The following is a 15428-nucleotide window of genomic DNA, read 5'->3' as shown; positions in this document are numbered from 1 at the left end:
ATTTTCCCAGCACCATTTATTAAATAGGGAATCCTTTCCCCATTTCTTGTTTTTCTCAGGTTTGTCAAAGATCAGATGGCTGTAGATGTGTGATATTATTTCTGAGGTCTGCTAGCACTTTGATCTTGGAATTCCCAGCTTCCAGAACCATGAGAAATAAATTTCTATTGTTTATAAGCTTTAAAATAAAGCAAAACAAAGCAAAAACAACTTCCCCCCTGTTCATGAGTGAATAGTGCCTGTAGATCCCTCCCTTCCCACCTAAGTACTCAACTCCCAATAGATTCCTTACTTCATCTCAGAGAGTTCCCTAGCAGACACCCTCCAGTCTATTGCATGGTAAGGGGACGGAGTCTATCTCTCGGGAGGCTGAGGTTTTCAAAAACCCACTGAGCCAGTTTATAGGGAAGAATAGGTGAAAGGATGCCCAGAGCTTGGGGTAGAGTAGAAGGAAAGGAGGACCCTAACAATATACTAGATGCCCACCATGTTTGTTTATGGACTTGCTGAGTTTGAGATGTCTTTTTACCATCCAAAAAGATGTCAGTGGCCTGACTGAATGTATAAATTTAGAAGTACAGTAGGCCCTTCATATCCATGGGTTTCGCATTTGAGGATTCAACCAACCACAAATTGAAAATATCCAGAAAAAAATAAAAATTAAAAATAGCAGGCTGGGCACAGTGGCTCATCCTGTAATCCTAGCACTTTAGGAGGCTAAGGCTGGAGGATCATTTGAGCCCAGCAGTGCAAGACCAGTCTGGGCAATATAGTGGAACCCCACCTTTACAAAAATATTTTAAAAATTAGCCAGGCATAGTGGCAAGTACAGTAGCCCCAGCTACTCAGAAGGCTGAAGCAGGAGGACTGCTTGAGCACAGGAGTTTGAGGCTACAGTGAACTATGATCACACCACTATACTCCAGCCTGGGTGACAGAGTGAGACCTCGTCGCAAAACAAACAAAACAACAATAAAAAACAAACAGAAAATGATATAGTGTAACTATTTATAATTATTACTTATAATACCTAACTATTGTGTCAGGTCTTATCAGTAATCTAGAGGTGACTTGAAGTATACAGGAGGATGTATATAGATTATATGCAAAGACTATGGCATTTTATATAAGGGATTTGAGCATCTCTGGATTGTGGTATTTGTGGGGGTCCTGAGATAAATCTCCTAATGATACCAAAGGACCACTGTAATTCGCATGTAGAAGATAATGAAGCTTGCCTGGAGTCCTCTTGCCCAGAACCAATAACAGGGAATTGACCTATGACTAGAGATTTTTTTTTTTTTAGTTTTTTGGTTGCAGAGTGGTTTCCTTTTGGACATCTCTTTGCAAAACCTGTAATTTATACATCATAAAACATATAACTGTTTCCAAGTTAATGCCATGCAATACGGTCCTAGTAATAATTCTTCAATACATTTGCAGTCTCTTGGTTTATAAGTAAATGCATTTTTTTTTAATTTTTAATTTTTGTGGGCACATAGTGTATATATATACTATATGTATATATACTATATATATAGAGAGAGAGTACATGAGAAGATATTTTGACATGGGTATGCAATGATGCAATGCATAATAGTCACATCATGGAAAATGGGCTATCCATCCCCCCAAGCATTTATCCTTTGTGTTATAAACAATTCAATTATACTCTTTTAGTTATTTATAAATGTGCAATTAAATTATGATTGACTACAGTTACCCTGTTGTGCTATCAAATACTAGGTCTTATTCATTCTTTCTATTTGTATCCATTACCCATTCCCCACCTCCCTCCGAACCCCCCACTCCCCTTCCCAGCCTCTGGTAAGCTTCTACTCTCTATCTCCATGAGGTCAATTGTTTTGATTTTTTAGATCCCACAAATAAGTGAGAACATGTGATGTTTGTCTTTCTGTGCCTAATTTCACTTAACATAATGACGTCCGGTTCCATCCATGTTGATGCAAATGACAGGATTTCATTCTTTCTATGGCTGAACAGTACTCCATTGTGTATATTCACCACATTTTCCTTATCCATTCATCTATCGATGGAGACTTAGGTTGCTTGCAAATCTTGGCTCTTGTGAACAGTGCTGCAACAAACATGGGAGTGCAGGCATGTCTTCCATATACTCATGTCCTTTCTTTTGGGTATATACCCAGCAGTGGGATTGCTAGATCCTGTGGTAGCTCTATTTTTAGTTTTTTGAGGAACCTCTAAACTATTCTCGATAGTGGTTGTACTAATTTTACATTCCCACTAACAGTGTATGAAGGTTTCCTTTTCTCCACATCCTCTCCAGAATTTGTTATTGTCTGTCTTTTGAATAAAAGTCATTTTAATTGGGGTGAGATGATACCTCATTTAGTTTTGATTTGCATTTCTCTCATGATCAATGATGTTGAGCACCTTTTCATATGCCTGTTTGTCATTTGTATGTCTTCTTTTGAGAAATGTCTATTCAAGTCTTTTGCCCATTTATTTTAAAAATCGGATTTTTTTTTCTTATAGTTGTTTGGGCCCTTCATATATTCTGGTTATTAATCCCTTGTCAGATTGGTAGTTTCTGAATATTTTCTCTCAATCTTTTCACTTTGTTGATTGCTTCCTTTGTTGTGTAGAAGCTTTTTAACTAGATGTGATCCCATTTGTCCACTTTTTCTTTGGTTGCCTGTGCTTACGGGGTATTACTCAAGAAATTTTTGCTCAGACCAATGTCCTGGAGGCTTTCCCCAATGTTTTCTTGTAGCAATTTCATAGTTTGAGGCCTTAAATTAACTCTTTAGTCCAGCTTGATGTGATTTTGCATAAGGTGAGATATGAGGGCCTAGTTTCATTCTTCTGCATAAATGAATATGCAGTTTTCCCAGCATCATTTATTGAAGAGACTGTCTTTTCCCCAATGTATTTTCCTCGTGCCTTTGCTGAAAATGAGTTCACTTAGGTGTGTGGATTTGTTTCTGGGTTCTCTATTCTGTTCCATTGGTCTATGTTTTAATGCCAGTACCATGCTATTTTGGTTACTATAGCTCTATAGTATAATTTGAAGTCAGGTAATGTAATTCCTGCAGTTTTATGGGTTTTCTTGCTTAGGATAGCTTTGACTATTCTGGGTCTTTTGTGGTTCCACATAAATTTTAGGATTGTTTTTTCTATTTCTGTGAAGAATGTCATTAGTATTTTAATAAGGATTGCATCGAATCTGTAGATTGCTTTGGGTAGTATGGACATTTTAACAATATTGATTCTTCAGTAAGTGTATTTTAATGCTACAGCATCTATCTTTAAGGATCAAGATAAAAGGCATTTCAGAAATATTTAAGACTGCTATTATTTAGCAATTAACAACATAGAAAAAACAAATGTCACTAATGCATTAAATCATATACAAACCCAATAAAATTGTAGTATTCTTTCAAATTCATTATCTCCTTCAGATGAAACAAAGCTTCCTATGCCAAATTCCAGCTTAGGAAGGATTTGTCGCAAAATAAAAGTACATTGTCTATTCCAATGTGTTGGGTGTTTAGGTCGCCATTCCATCACTTTACTCTTCAGAGTCCTTTCGATCCTAAGGTAAGAATCCAAAGGTAATTTTATGACAAGTTACAACTCATTTAGTAAATGTAATGAGTTTTGTGACTTTTTTTTCTTTGAGACAAAGTCTCACTCTTGTCCCCAGGCTAGAGTGCAATGGTGAGATCTTGGCTCACTGAAACCTCTGCCTCCCAGGTTCGAGCGATTCTCCTGCCTCAGCCTCCCGAGTAGCTGGGATTACAGGCACCTGCCACCACAGCTGGCTAATTTTTGTATTTTTAGTAGAGATGGGGTTTCACCATGTTGGCCAGGCTGGTCTCGAACTCCTGACCTCAGGTGATCCGCCCTCCTCGGCCTTCCAGAGTGCTGGGATTACAGCTGTAATCCCACCATGCCTGGCCTATGACTTTTATTCAAGTATGAGAATGATACTTTTTGGACTTAGGAGGAAACCAGACCTCTATAGCTAAAGGTATCTGCCATCATTCCCATTAATGAAGTTGGGGAGAGGCAGGCTCTTACTTGGCTTGGGAAGACAAGAAGCCTCTTGGGGATAGCCGGCAATTAACTCTCCAAGGCACATCTCTCTTCCAGTTACCCGTGTGTAGGCAGCTGCCTACTGGGTGTGATTTAACAACACCTACCATCTGATTACTGGGTTGACATTCCTACTTTTCAAGACTTTGACTTGGACATTTTGTTTCCAAGAAACTGCCCTTATAAAAATCCAGATATCTGGTCTGGGATGATGTTAGCAGGGATGGGATTATTACACGAGTTAATTTAGCAAGCAGAGTTGGGAGGAAACAAGGCATTGGACAGTTAAGTTTGGTGATCAGCTTCCCCCTATTTGAATGTAAGCTCCAGAAGGGCAGGGATTTTTACCCATATATATCCAGGCCCTAGAACAGTGCCTGGGGATGAATATGCCAGGGAGGAGAGAGAGGGGACACAGTGTGGGTTGGTTGATGGGGCTCTCCTGAAAAGCCTCCCTGTGCAGGATGACTGTGTGGCATTGATTCTCTAACTGCAGTGTGTGTTACAGAAGAAGGTGCTAGAGGTCTCTTCTTAGCTTAGTTCATAGTGCAACTAAGTAGTTTGGAGTTTGTAGAGGGTCTCAATAGTGGCTATGCATCAGAATCACCTGTAGGGCCTTATCAAAATGTTTCACCTCCAGATACTGATCCAGGGACGCTGACATCTGTATTTTTAAATAGTTTCTATGAGCAATTATAATGAAAGCCAGTTGGGAACCATTTCCCTGTTGCATTTCTTCCTTTTTTGTTCAGAACTGGGAAACGAAGAGTAAGAATGACAGGTGGGGGCCTGGGGGGAGATGTGTGCTAGTGAGAAAGGGAGTGGCAAAGTTGCTTTGGTCATGCTCTGTGTTGCTTTGTTGGTAGTGGCTTCCATGCCAGCCTGCTATGTGAGTGTGAGCCACTGGAGACAGTCAGATCTAGAAGCGTCTGACACACATGGCCTGGGAGTGAGTCCTGCTGCAAAGCCTGTGGCCCTCTGGGCTTGACTGACTGACTTCCTCAGGCACTTATGTGTAGGTGCTTGGGAGGCTGGGAGTGTCCAGCAGTGGCAGTACTGCTGTTTCTAAGGCCTAACTGGGATGTTTTTACCAGATGTCAAGTCACAGGTCATTTACCTTCATGTCCTTTCAAGAAGTGTTGACTACTGCATTATTATTACTATAGGCTCAACAGGCATCTATGTTGAGAACTTTCCAGTGGGGGCCCACAATGTTTCCAGAGTTAACTTAGTCTGTCCCATCAAAGAATGCCCTGGATGGCAGAGGGGCCACTTTTCCATGGATGTAACAAGAGCCAGGTGGTTCAATGGAACTTTTTTTTTTTTTCTTTTTTACACAAAGCCTCACTCTGTTGCCCAGGCTGAAATGCAGTGGTATGTTGTGTGATCATACCTCATTGCAACCTCAAATTCCTGTGCCCAAGTGATCCTTCCCCTCTTAGTCACTGAGATTACAGGTATATGCCATCATGCCCAGCTAATTTTTTTTGTTTTTGTTTTTGTTTTTAGTAGGGATGAGGTCTCCCTATGTTGCTGGTCTCAAACTCCCGGGCTCAAGTGATCCTTCCACCTTGGCTTCCCAGAAAACTGGGATTATAGGTGTGAGCCACTGGGCCAGCTGGAACCCTTTTCATGCTTCTGCTGCTAACCTAGCAGGTATTTTGAATGGGGTGGGTCAGAAGACTGAAAGGTAACCCAACAAGAGATTAGGGAAAACACAGTACCTATTCCTTAGATCTTCTACCATGCTTTTATCACTTTCAAAATACATTATTTCTTCAGGCTGAAATAGACAACCAAAAGTCAGGATAGATTCTAGAGACCATGTTTATATCACAGTCACTCCTAGAATGCCAGCTATAATGAGGAGGAAGACAAACCAGGCTTCTGTGGCAAAAACACTCAATTCCATAGGTAACATGCAGACCACAGCATTTGCTTTTATTTTCACACTGCTTCACTAGAACGGGATGGGGTTTACAAAAGATATATTTTCATGGGTAAAACAACCTGGTGCCCCAATTCATTTTTCAAACAAGTATTTGACACATTATGGATTCTACCAAATAATCTTAGGCAGCTGCACTGGTGTCTTCCACTGTGACCTTGGCCAAGTCTTTACCTCTCTGTTCTGAGTCTTTAGGATAGGGATAATAATGGTGCCTACTGCTCTAGGGTTTTGTGAAGATTTTAAAATAAAGTAATACATGTAAACCCTGGCACATATGGAATGCTCAACAACCATCAGATATTATCATCATTCTAACATGGTTGATCATCTTCCTTCTTTGATTATTTGTTTCTTTCAGCTGGAAGAAGCCAGTTCTTTGTGTTTGTGTGTGTGTGTGTACACAGTGCGTACACACACACACACACAGAAAGAGAGAGAGAATCCATCTCAACCTCCCCTGTCTCCAAGCCTTTGCCTGGAAGAGTGCTATTCCACATTTCTTCCAGTTCCCTTCCTGGGCAGGATTTGCTGAGAGGAGAGGAGGACTTCTCAAGTTCCTTGCCAACCCAACCCTCAACTCCTTGCAGGGCTCACATGGACAAGAGTAAGGGGCTGGGTTTAGACAGTTTTTACTTTGGGTATTCCTGAGCTGAGGAAGAGGCAGCTGTAGGGACAGGGATAGGGACAGATGTTTCCCCCTCGTGAATGGAATGAGGGTTATGTAAAAAGGAGGCAACATTTGATAGGCCTCTAGGTTCCTAATTGTGGCCTCCAGACTGGCAACCTCACATCTGGGAACTTGTTGGAAACACAAATTCTTGGCCCTCACCTGAGATTACTAAATCAGGAACTCTGTGAGTGAGGCCCAGCAACTTATGTTTTAACAAGTTCCCCTTCTGCTGGCTCTGATGCCTGCCATGGTGGAGGAGCACTGGATTAGAGATGGTCCCAGGCACAGGGAGGAGCCCCACAGTACAGCATGGTAGGGGATGGGAGATACTGAGGAAGGGAAGAATGACTTTGTATCATCTTGCAGGAGCTGACAGCTATCTCACACAGGACAGGTGGATGGAATTCCCTGATTACTGTCCCCAGTGGCTGTCCACCCCTCACTGGGCAACTGCTGTGGATGAGTTAGGCCACCTTCAGGCCTGAAAAAGAGGCCTGGTTTATGCTGACTTGAGAAGTTGATGGTGTGTTTATCCTTTCCTTTTCTGGCAATGGCCTCTTTCTTTCTGGGCACTCATGTCCTTCAAAACTTCAAGGGGATTTCCCTGTTAACACCACTTCTGAGTACCCACATTCTCCTCACGCACATTCAAATTTGTGTTCACAATTGTGTGTGATAGTGTTCACTCTAGATAGTGGTTTATTCTGGGATGTATGTGGCAAGACAGAAGATGGAGGGTCATGAACCCACAGGAAAGAAGTAAATAGAGATACAAGTTAAACACAACTATGAGTTTTATATTTATAGATTCAACTTGGCAGAAGGCTTTAGCTTCAGCCCTAAGTCAGAGTAGCTTTTACAAACACAATTTTGATCACAGCAGCCCTTGCCTTAGAGATGCTGGCTTCTGTCTGCCCTGAGGACAAAGGCCCAAACTCTCACCAGGACTGTCCACCCCAGCATTGGCCAGCCTGGCCTCTCAGCTCCTGGACAGGTATCTCCTTGCCACTACAGGTCTTCCCATTCACTGTTCCTGCTGTCTTTCGGGACCATTCTCATTCCTGACTTTTATCTAGGCCAGCTCCTGCTCACCCTTCCTCACTCATGCTTCTCATCACTCTTTCCCAGGAAGCCCCTACAACTCCCCTCCCTCAGGGCCTCCTGCTGTGCACTCCTCAAAGCACCGTCATATCTTCTGTAACAGCATTCATCACTCTGTACTACACTTGCTTGTTCCCTTCTGTTTCTTCCTCTAGAATCCAAGTTCCAAGAACACTGAGACATATCTTTTTTCTTGTAGTATCTACATCTAACATAATACTGGCTCATAGCGGGAAATCAATAAATATCACCCGAACGAACAAGAGAATGATTATACATTAAACGAACAAGAGCCTCATTTTGAAATAGATTATTCTTCCCCTGGGAGGCAGCAATGCTTTGGTCACAGCTTTGGGATGGGCAAAGCAACGTATGGGCTGTAGAGGCTTTAAATGTGGCTTGCTCAAGAGAGAGAAGCATATTTCCCCTTCTTTAAAATAACTTTTCAAATAGGAAATATAAAAATACCTATATATGCTTGCATCTGCATGGAGAATGTTCGAAGGATGCACGAAAAACTACTGACAGTGACTTCTTTGAGACTGGGAAAGAGATGTTGAAGGTGAGAGAAACCCATCACTTTTTTTTTTTTTTCCGACAGAGTCTCGCTCTGTCGCCCAGAGTGGAGTGCAGTGGTGCAATTTCAGCTCACTGCGACCTCTGCCTCCTGGGCTCAAGTGATTCTCCTGTCTCAGCCTCCCAAGTTACTGAGGTTACAGGTGTGCACCACCACATTCAGCTAATTTTTTTTTTTTTTTTTGTATTTTCAGTAGAGACGGGATTTCATCATGTTGGCCAGGCTGTTCTCGAACTCCTGACCTTAAGTGATCCGCCTGCCTCAGCCTCCCAAAGTGCTGGGATTACAGGTGTGAGCCACCGTGCCCAGTCAGAAACCCATCACTTTATACACTTTGGCCCTCTTTGATTTCTTCCCCCACAGCCACCATGCATTCTTTTTGATAGTGTGAATTGCCTTCAATCTATACAGGCAAACATAGAGAATAATGTAATGAACATTCACCTGGCATACCTACCACCTAGCTACATCTGATCTTTGCATTCTTGCATATTTGTTTTAGACTTCTAAAAAATAAATAAGATACTATAGACTTGAAGTACTCTGTATACTGCTCCTTAATCTCGTTCCTTTTTTTCTCTCCCCAAAAGTAACCTCTAATCTGAATTTGGTATTTATCATTTCCATGAATGCTTTTCTACATCACCACATATCTATATATACATAAACAATATATTGCTTTCAAACTCCACATAAATGGTTTTGTACTGTATATGCCATTTCATGTCTTTATTTTGCTCAGCATTACATTTTTTATATTCTTTCATGTAGATATGCATGCCTCTTGGCCAGTGATTCTCAACCTTGGCTGCACACTGGCATCAACTGGGGAGCTTTCAAAGCTCCTGGCATGTGGGTTCCACCCTCAGAGATTCTGATGTAATGCACTGACAGTCAAATTGGGAACAACTGTAAATTGGCTCAGTTCATTCATCTTTTACTGCTATATGTTAGATTTCATTGTGTAAGTACTTCACAACTCATGTACTGATTTCCAGTTGATGAACTCTTTCACATTTTTGTTATTTCAAGCAATTCTATAATGAATGTTGTTGTACTTGTCTCCCTGTGAATGTTCCTCTGCGGTATATACTGAGAAGATTGAATTGGCAGATCAAAGGTTGAGCATCTTTACCTTTACCAAGTATTATCACCATATTGTTTTCGAAAATGTTTACAGAAATGTATGCTCCCACCACTTCTCTGCCTCTTTGCCAACACTTAGTATAATCACACATTTTTTTTTGCCAATTTTATGTATGTGAAATAGTTTTATTGTTTTTCTTGTTTATTTATCTTAGAGAAAAGGTCTTGCAGTAGGCTCTTAGGCTGGAGTGTAGTGGTGCGATCATAGCTCACTGTAACCTCAACCTCCTGGGCTCAAACAGTCCTCTCACCTAAGCATCCTGAGTAACTGGGACTACACATGTGCATCATTACCATGCCTGAGTAATTCTTTTGTTTTTATTTTTAGAGACAGGGTCTTGCTATGCTGCCCAGGCTGGTCTCAAACTCCTGGCCTCAAGTGATCCTCATGGTTTAACCACCCCAAGTGTTGGGATTACAGACATAAGCCACCATGTCCAGCAATGATTTTATTGTTTTAAATTGTATTTCCTTGATTATGAGTGAGGTTTAGCATGTAAGTTACTGCTTCTATGAATTGTCTTTTGCCTAATTTTTCTGTTGTTCTTTTGCTCTCTCTTATCCTTTCTCTCTCTCTCCCTCCCTCCCTCTGGGCTCCTGTCTCCTCATTTGTGGACTTTGCAATTGCCGACACCCTGCCACAGCTTGGCCCTCGATCCAGAAACAGCTGTTGACATGGTATTTCTAGTGCCTTCCCAAAGTAATACTGAGTACATCACAGATCCATTAGCCAAACCATGTAGTGATTGAGTTACTTCTTGGTCTCCTGTCCCCTGGGCCCCAGACAGTGAGTCTACAGCTTTCCTTCCCATCTCCTTTCAAAAATATGGAAGTAAAGTAGCCCCACCACAGTCCCTGTCTTTAAAAAGTGATGCTTGCTCTGGTTCTCTGGTTTTCGTGAAGCATTTCAGATCTTGCTGCCATCCCTGCTCCAGCCTACTCACTGCTAGTGTTTCTGTCCTGTTTCTATTCCAGGAGACAACTCTCATGGTTGGGAGTCCAGAAAGCTTTTTGTTTGTCAATTTTTCTACTTGATCATTACCACAGATATGGCACGGGAGGGCTAGGTCAGAGTAAGAACTTACTACACATCTTGAACATTATATGTTATGTTTTATGATGAAAAAATTTTAAATTCTATTTTGGCATCTAAATTTGCACTTGAGATGTCACTTTCTTCTCAATTTATTTTTTTTTGCAAGTAGGGGAAAGAGCCCATGAGCTGGATGGCAGAGAAAACTGGTTTTTTATTAATATTGCCAAATATTTCAGTAAGCAACCAACTATAAAACATAATAAGAGCTGTCACAATTAGTAAAGATTAGAAGCAATGGTAACTCTCATATAGACACACCTGGGAAAATATGATTTACCTGTATGCTTTGTACTTTTGTCCCTTGAACGTTTTTTGGAAGCAACTGCTTCCAGAAACTTTCCTTTGAATAGTCAAAAAATACAGCCATTGGTGTATTATTTTGTTGAATATTAAACCAGACCTATGAAAACATTAACATAACATTAGTGTAGGTCCATAGGAACACAAGGCCCATTGTTGGTAAGGAAGGAGCAAAATTTTACAGTCTTACTACTCAATGAAGTGGCAGAATCCCAGGGGATTTCTGAGGCAGGAGATAAAGAGATTCTAGGGTTTCATGATCATTAGACTACCTCATTGGTTCTCATCCTTGAAGGCACTACACAAGCACCTGGAGGAGCTTTCAGGATAAAAGATTGCCCTGGCCGCATGCCCTAGGGAATCTGATAGACTCTCCATATTTAAAGTTCCCCAGGTGATTCTAGTGTGTAGCCAGGGTGACTCTTGAGGAGAGAACTCAAGACTTTTTTTCCCCATATACTTACATTTCTATCATCAAACAAACAATCTACGCTTTTTAAGGGACAAAACGGGTCAAACTGCTTATAACATTGGCCAGTTGATGGATTCCAAAGCAAATATTCATTAGTTTCTTGAGTTACTACATAAGCCACATGCCCCTGTATGAGAAAAAAGAAAGTAATTTTTGGTGGATTTTAATAATTTCTGTATATGGAAATTATACTGTGATGATTCTGATTTCTAAAACCTTTTTTAACGGAGTGTGGTGGCTTGTGCCTGTAATCCCGGCTCTTTGGGAGGCTGAGGTGGGAGGATCGCTTGAGCCCAGGAGTTTGAGACCAGCCCAGGCAACATAAGGAGACCCTGTATCTACCACACACACACACACACAAATTAAATTTGCGGGGCACAGCGACACACACACCTGTAGTCCCAGCTACTTGGGAGGCTAAGGTGGGAGGATCACTTGAGCCTGAGAGTCAAGGCTGCAATGAGCTGTGATAATGCCACTGCCCTATAGCTTGGGTGACAGAATGAGATCCTGTCTCAATAACAAACAAACAACAAAAATAAATAAAAGCCTTTTTGAGGGCTTTTACATTTTCTTTGAAACGAAAAAACAAGCAAGCAAACAAAAACACCAAAGCTCCAGAAATCCTCAGCCCCAGGTTAGCATGAGGATTCAGATGAAAAAGCTTGTGAGCCAGTGCTGTCATGTATGGTCCTGCAGAGCATGCCCTGATGGTAACACGGCTGTTGTTTTAACAAATCAGTGTATTACAAGGATTTCCCAACAGATAGTACTGCAGTGTTTTGAGGTAGGGCACTTTTGTCTAATTCATACAAGATGCTATATGGACTATCCCTGCTTTGGTTAGAATATACTTGGAGACTGAGGGTGAATACCAGGCAGAGATAGGAAATGGAAATTGGCTTAAGGCTCTGACAAAACCAAGTAAAGTTAAAAAGCCATTAAATTAAATTTGGGAACAAGATCTGCAATTAGAAGCTAAAGGGAAAGTATGCAGGAAACCAGTCTGAGAAATAAAAAGTAGTTATTATGTTGCTATTATTTTACTCTGAATGATAAGACCTTTTGTAGTGTAATCCTATCCTAGCAAAGAATAAAATTTTTCAGGTAATAATAATAATGTTAAATAATATTTAACATTTATTGAGTATTTATATGCATCATATACTATGCTAAGAATTAACACTAACTTTGTCACTTTCATTCACTCCAAATTCTGGGAGGAAGGGGTGATTGTTATGCCCATCTTTCATATAAAGAATCAGAGGTTAAGAGGCTTGTCAAAAGAGCCTGTGAGTGGCACTACTCCTGTTTCATGAGGAGGTAACTGAGGCTCAGAGAAGTAAACAAGGCTGAGATCATACAGTTAGTGGCACTGCTGGGTTTTTTGTCTATGTTTGTGACAGGGTCTCACTCTGTTGCCCGGTTGGAGTGCAGTGGTGCCATTATAGCTTACTGCAGCCTCGACCTCCCAGGCTCAAGTGATCCTCCCTCCTCAGTCTCCTAAGTATGTGGGACTACAGGTATGTGTCACTATGCCTGGCTTGCTTATTTATTTATTTATTTATTTATTTATTTATTTATTTAGGCGGGGTCTCCCTGTGTTGTCCAGACTGGCCTTGAACTCCTGAGCTCAAGCAGTCCTCCATCCTCAGCCTCCAAAGTGCTGGGATTATAGGCATGAGCCACCATGCTCAGCAATTGCTGCGTTTTAAACCTGTGTCTGACTGTCCCCCAAACCCATATTCTTAAAACTACGCTGTGCAGCCTGCTCTCTTTGACTCCACAGACCTTGCTCTTGGTCTCTGTGCTCATCGTCTTTATAGTAAAGAGGAGGCTTTACCTTAACCACATGGCTGAGGTGAAACTGTGCAGGGCTACCTCCTGCAGTATTGGTCCACAGGTACTAACATAAATAGTTGCCCAAATATTGTTGACTGTTTACTGCCATCTAGTGGCACTTACAACTACAGCAGGGGATCATATAGAGGGAATGAACTTCTATTAATAGTTAACAAGCTTGGCAATGAAATAATAAATGATGCCAAGAGAATATAGGGAAATAAATCATCATGACAAAAACCATAAGGCAAGACTGTAAATACTGACACTTAGCAAGATACTCATGGTAGGGGTAGAAACAGTTCAGAAATAATATCTGTCTGGTGGTACAAATGTAGAAGAAGCATATAAATTAAGCTATAAACAGTTCAGATAGGGAAACATTAATTCATGGCTCACTTCTTAAAAGGTTACAACCTCAGCAATGGAGCATGAGGAGAAGTGTTTTTTATAGATCTTAAAATACACTTATTAGAAACATATGATGGGCCGGGCACGGTGGCTCATGCCTGTAATCCCAGCACTTTGGGAGACCAAGGCAGGTGGATCACCTGAGGTCAGGAGTCAAGACCAGCCTGGCCAATATGATGAAACCCCGTCTCTACTAAAATACAAAAAATTAGCCAGGTGTGGTGGCGGGCACCTGTAATCCCAGCTACTTGGGAGGCTAAGGCAGAACAATCACATGAACCCGGGAGGCAGAGGTTGCAGTGAGACGAGATCATGCCATTCACTGCCCTCCAGCCTGGGCAGCAAGAGTGAAACTCCATCTCAAAAAACAAAAACCATATGATGATCATGGTGGTAAGGATGGATAACAGCCACCACAACTGCATTATAACTATTACTACATTACCACCACCACCACCACCACCTTTATTGAGTCTGGGTGCTGCTCTCAGTCCCTTAATATGTACTAAGTAATTTAATATTCCCAGTATGATTAGCACTATTTTTAGTACTATTTTACAAAGGAGAAAAGCAAAAGGAAACATTATCCTCTTAACCATTGCTTGCCCATGAAATTCCAAATTAGTTTGTGAAGAGATGGAAACCTGGGTTTGAAGTCTTCTAAACTTGCAGCTGAAATCTGATTTCCTTTTGCTTACATTATTGCAATATGAACTCCAGCACTTACTTCTAACATGGAGGTTCCCAAGAGGACCAGTGCCTTCTTTCCAAAATACAGAAAGAAATTACAGAGAAGGATGGCATGCTCCTCCTTATTTCCAATAGCCAAACTGATGCAGCGCTAACACAAAACAAAAGCAATAGGAACAAAAAAAGAAAAGAGCGGAAAAGTTGAGTAATGCAAGCATCTAACTGATGCGGAGCACCTCTACTCACTCCAGTCCCAAACACATTTATTTTTACCGAGTTGCTAAGTTGACAGCAGAGCAGACAGCTCCAGCTTTGCTAGGGCATTAGAAGAAGAGAACATTGACTTGGAGCACTGGGGCCACTTTTATTATAGAACACTTAATGTAGATATTGTATAGAGTGACCAGACAATTTATACCCAAAATGGGATGTTTTTGTTTAGGACAAATATTAAAGTGCCCTGGGCAAGCAGGAACATATGGACTGGTATTTTGAGGAACCTTATCTGATAGGGAATCATATAGTGTTTGCAGGAAGTGATCCTTTGGGCTGTGGAACTACATCCTGTCCTGTACCAATATAGTACTCTCAACTCAAAGAAAGGAAGAAATCTGAGTTGGATGTTAGTCAGGAAAAGTGACTGAAACTTCTTCAACTCAAAGAGCTGAACAGCTGAGCAGTATGTAACAGATCAAATAGACAGTGCCCAGTAAAGCACAGCAATATAGCAGGGGAGAAAAAGGATAGCAGAAGTAGCCAACTGGTGGTCTATGACCTAGTTCTAGTCTACTGGTGTGTTTTGTTTGGCACCCAGAATGTCAAAAAAAGAGAGGACATTTTCATAGAAAACTCTGGATTTCTGGATTCTGTTGGGGAAAAAAACAAAACAAAACAAAACAAACAAACAAACAAAACTCTAGCAAAGACTTGGGTCCAAATGTTCAGATGGCAACAATCTGTTGCTGACTAGTGGCTACACCATTTAAGTGGGACATGTGGCCAGGTGTGGTGGCTCATGCTTGCAATCCCAGCACTTTGGGAGGCTGAGGTGGGCAGATCATGAGGTCAGGAGATTGAGACCATTCTGGCCAA

General features: G+C 41.3%; 1 protein-coding gene across 2 annotated transcripts in view; it reads right to left on the bottom strand.

Moving 5' to 3' along the window:
• Nucleotides 1-15428, bottom strand: part of CC2D2B (coiled-coil and C2 domain containing 2B) — a 40268-nt gene that overhangs the window by 3265 nt on the left and 21575 nt on the right. Inside the window, exons 7-11 of one of the 2 annotated variants that reach the window (XM_012000051.1) lie at nt 14374-14487; nt 11386-11520; nt 10899-11021; nt 5805-5863; nt 3400-3577 (exon numbers count right to left, since the gene is read on the bottom strand). In XM_012000051.1, coding sequence (XP_011855441.1) covers nt 3400-3577; nt 5805-5863; nt 10899-11021; nt 11386-11520; nt 14374-14487 — 609 coding nt within the window. The remainder of the gene's footprint in view (nt 1-3399; nt 3578-5804; nt 5864-10898; nt 11022-11385; nt 11521-14373; nt 14488-15428) is intronic. The other variant, XM_012000059.1, reaches the window with a different exon arrangement.

This window comes from Mandrillus leucophaeus, unplaced genomic scaffold (assembly GCF_000951045.1).
Source record: "Mandrillus leucophaeus isolate KB7577 unplaced genomic scaffold, Mleu.le_1.0 Scaffold117, whole genome shotgun sequence".
NCBI lineage: Eukaryota > Metazoa > Chordata > Mammalia > Primates > Cercopithecidae > Mandrillus > Mandrillus leucophaeus.
This window is presented reverse-complemented; position numbering and strand designations above follow the sequence as displayed.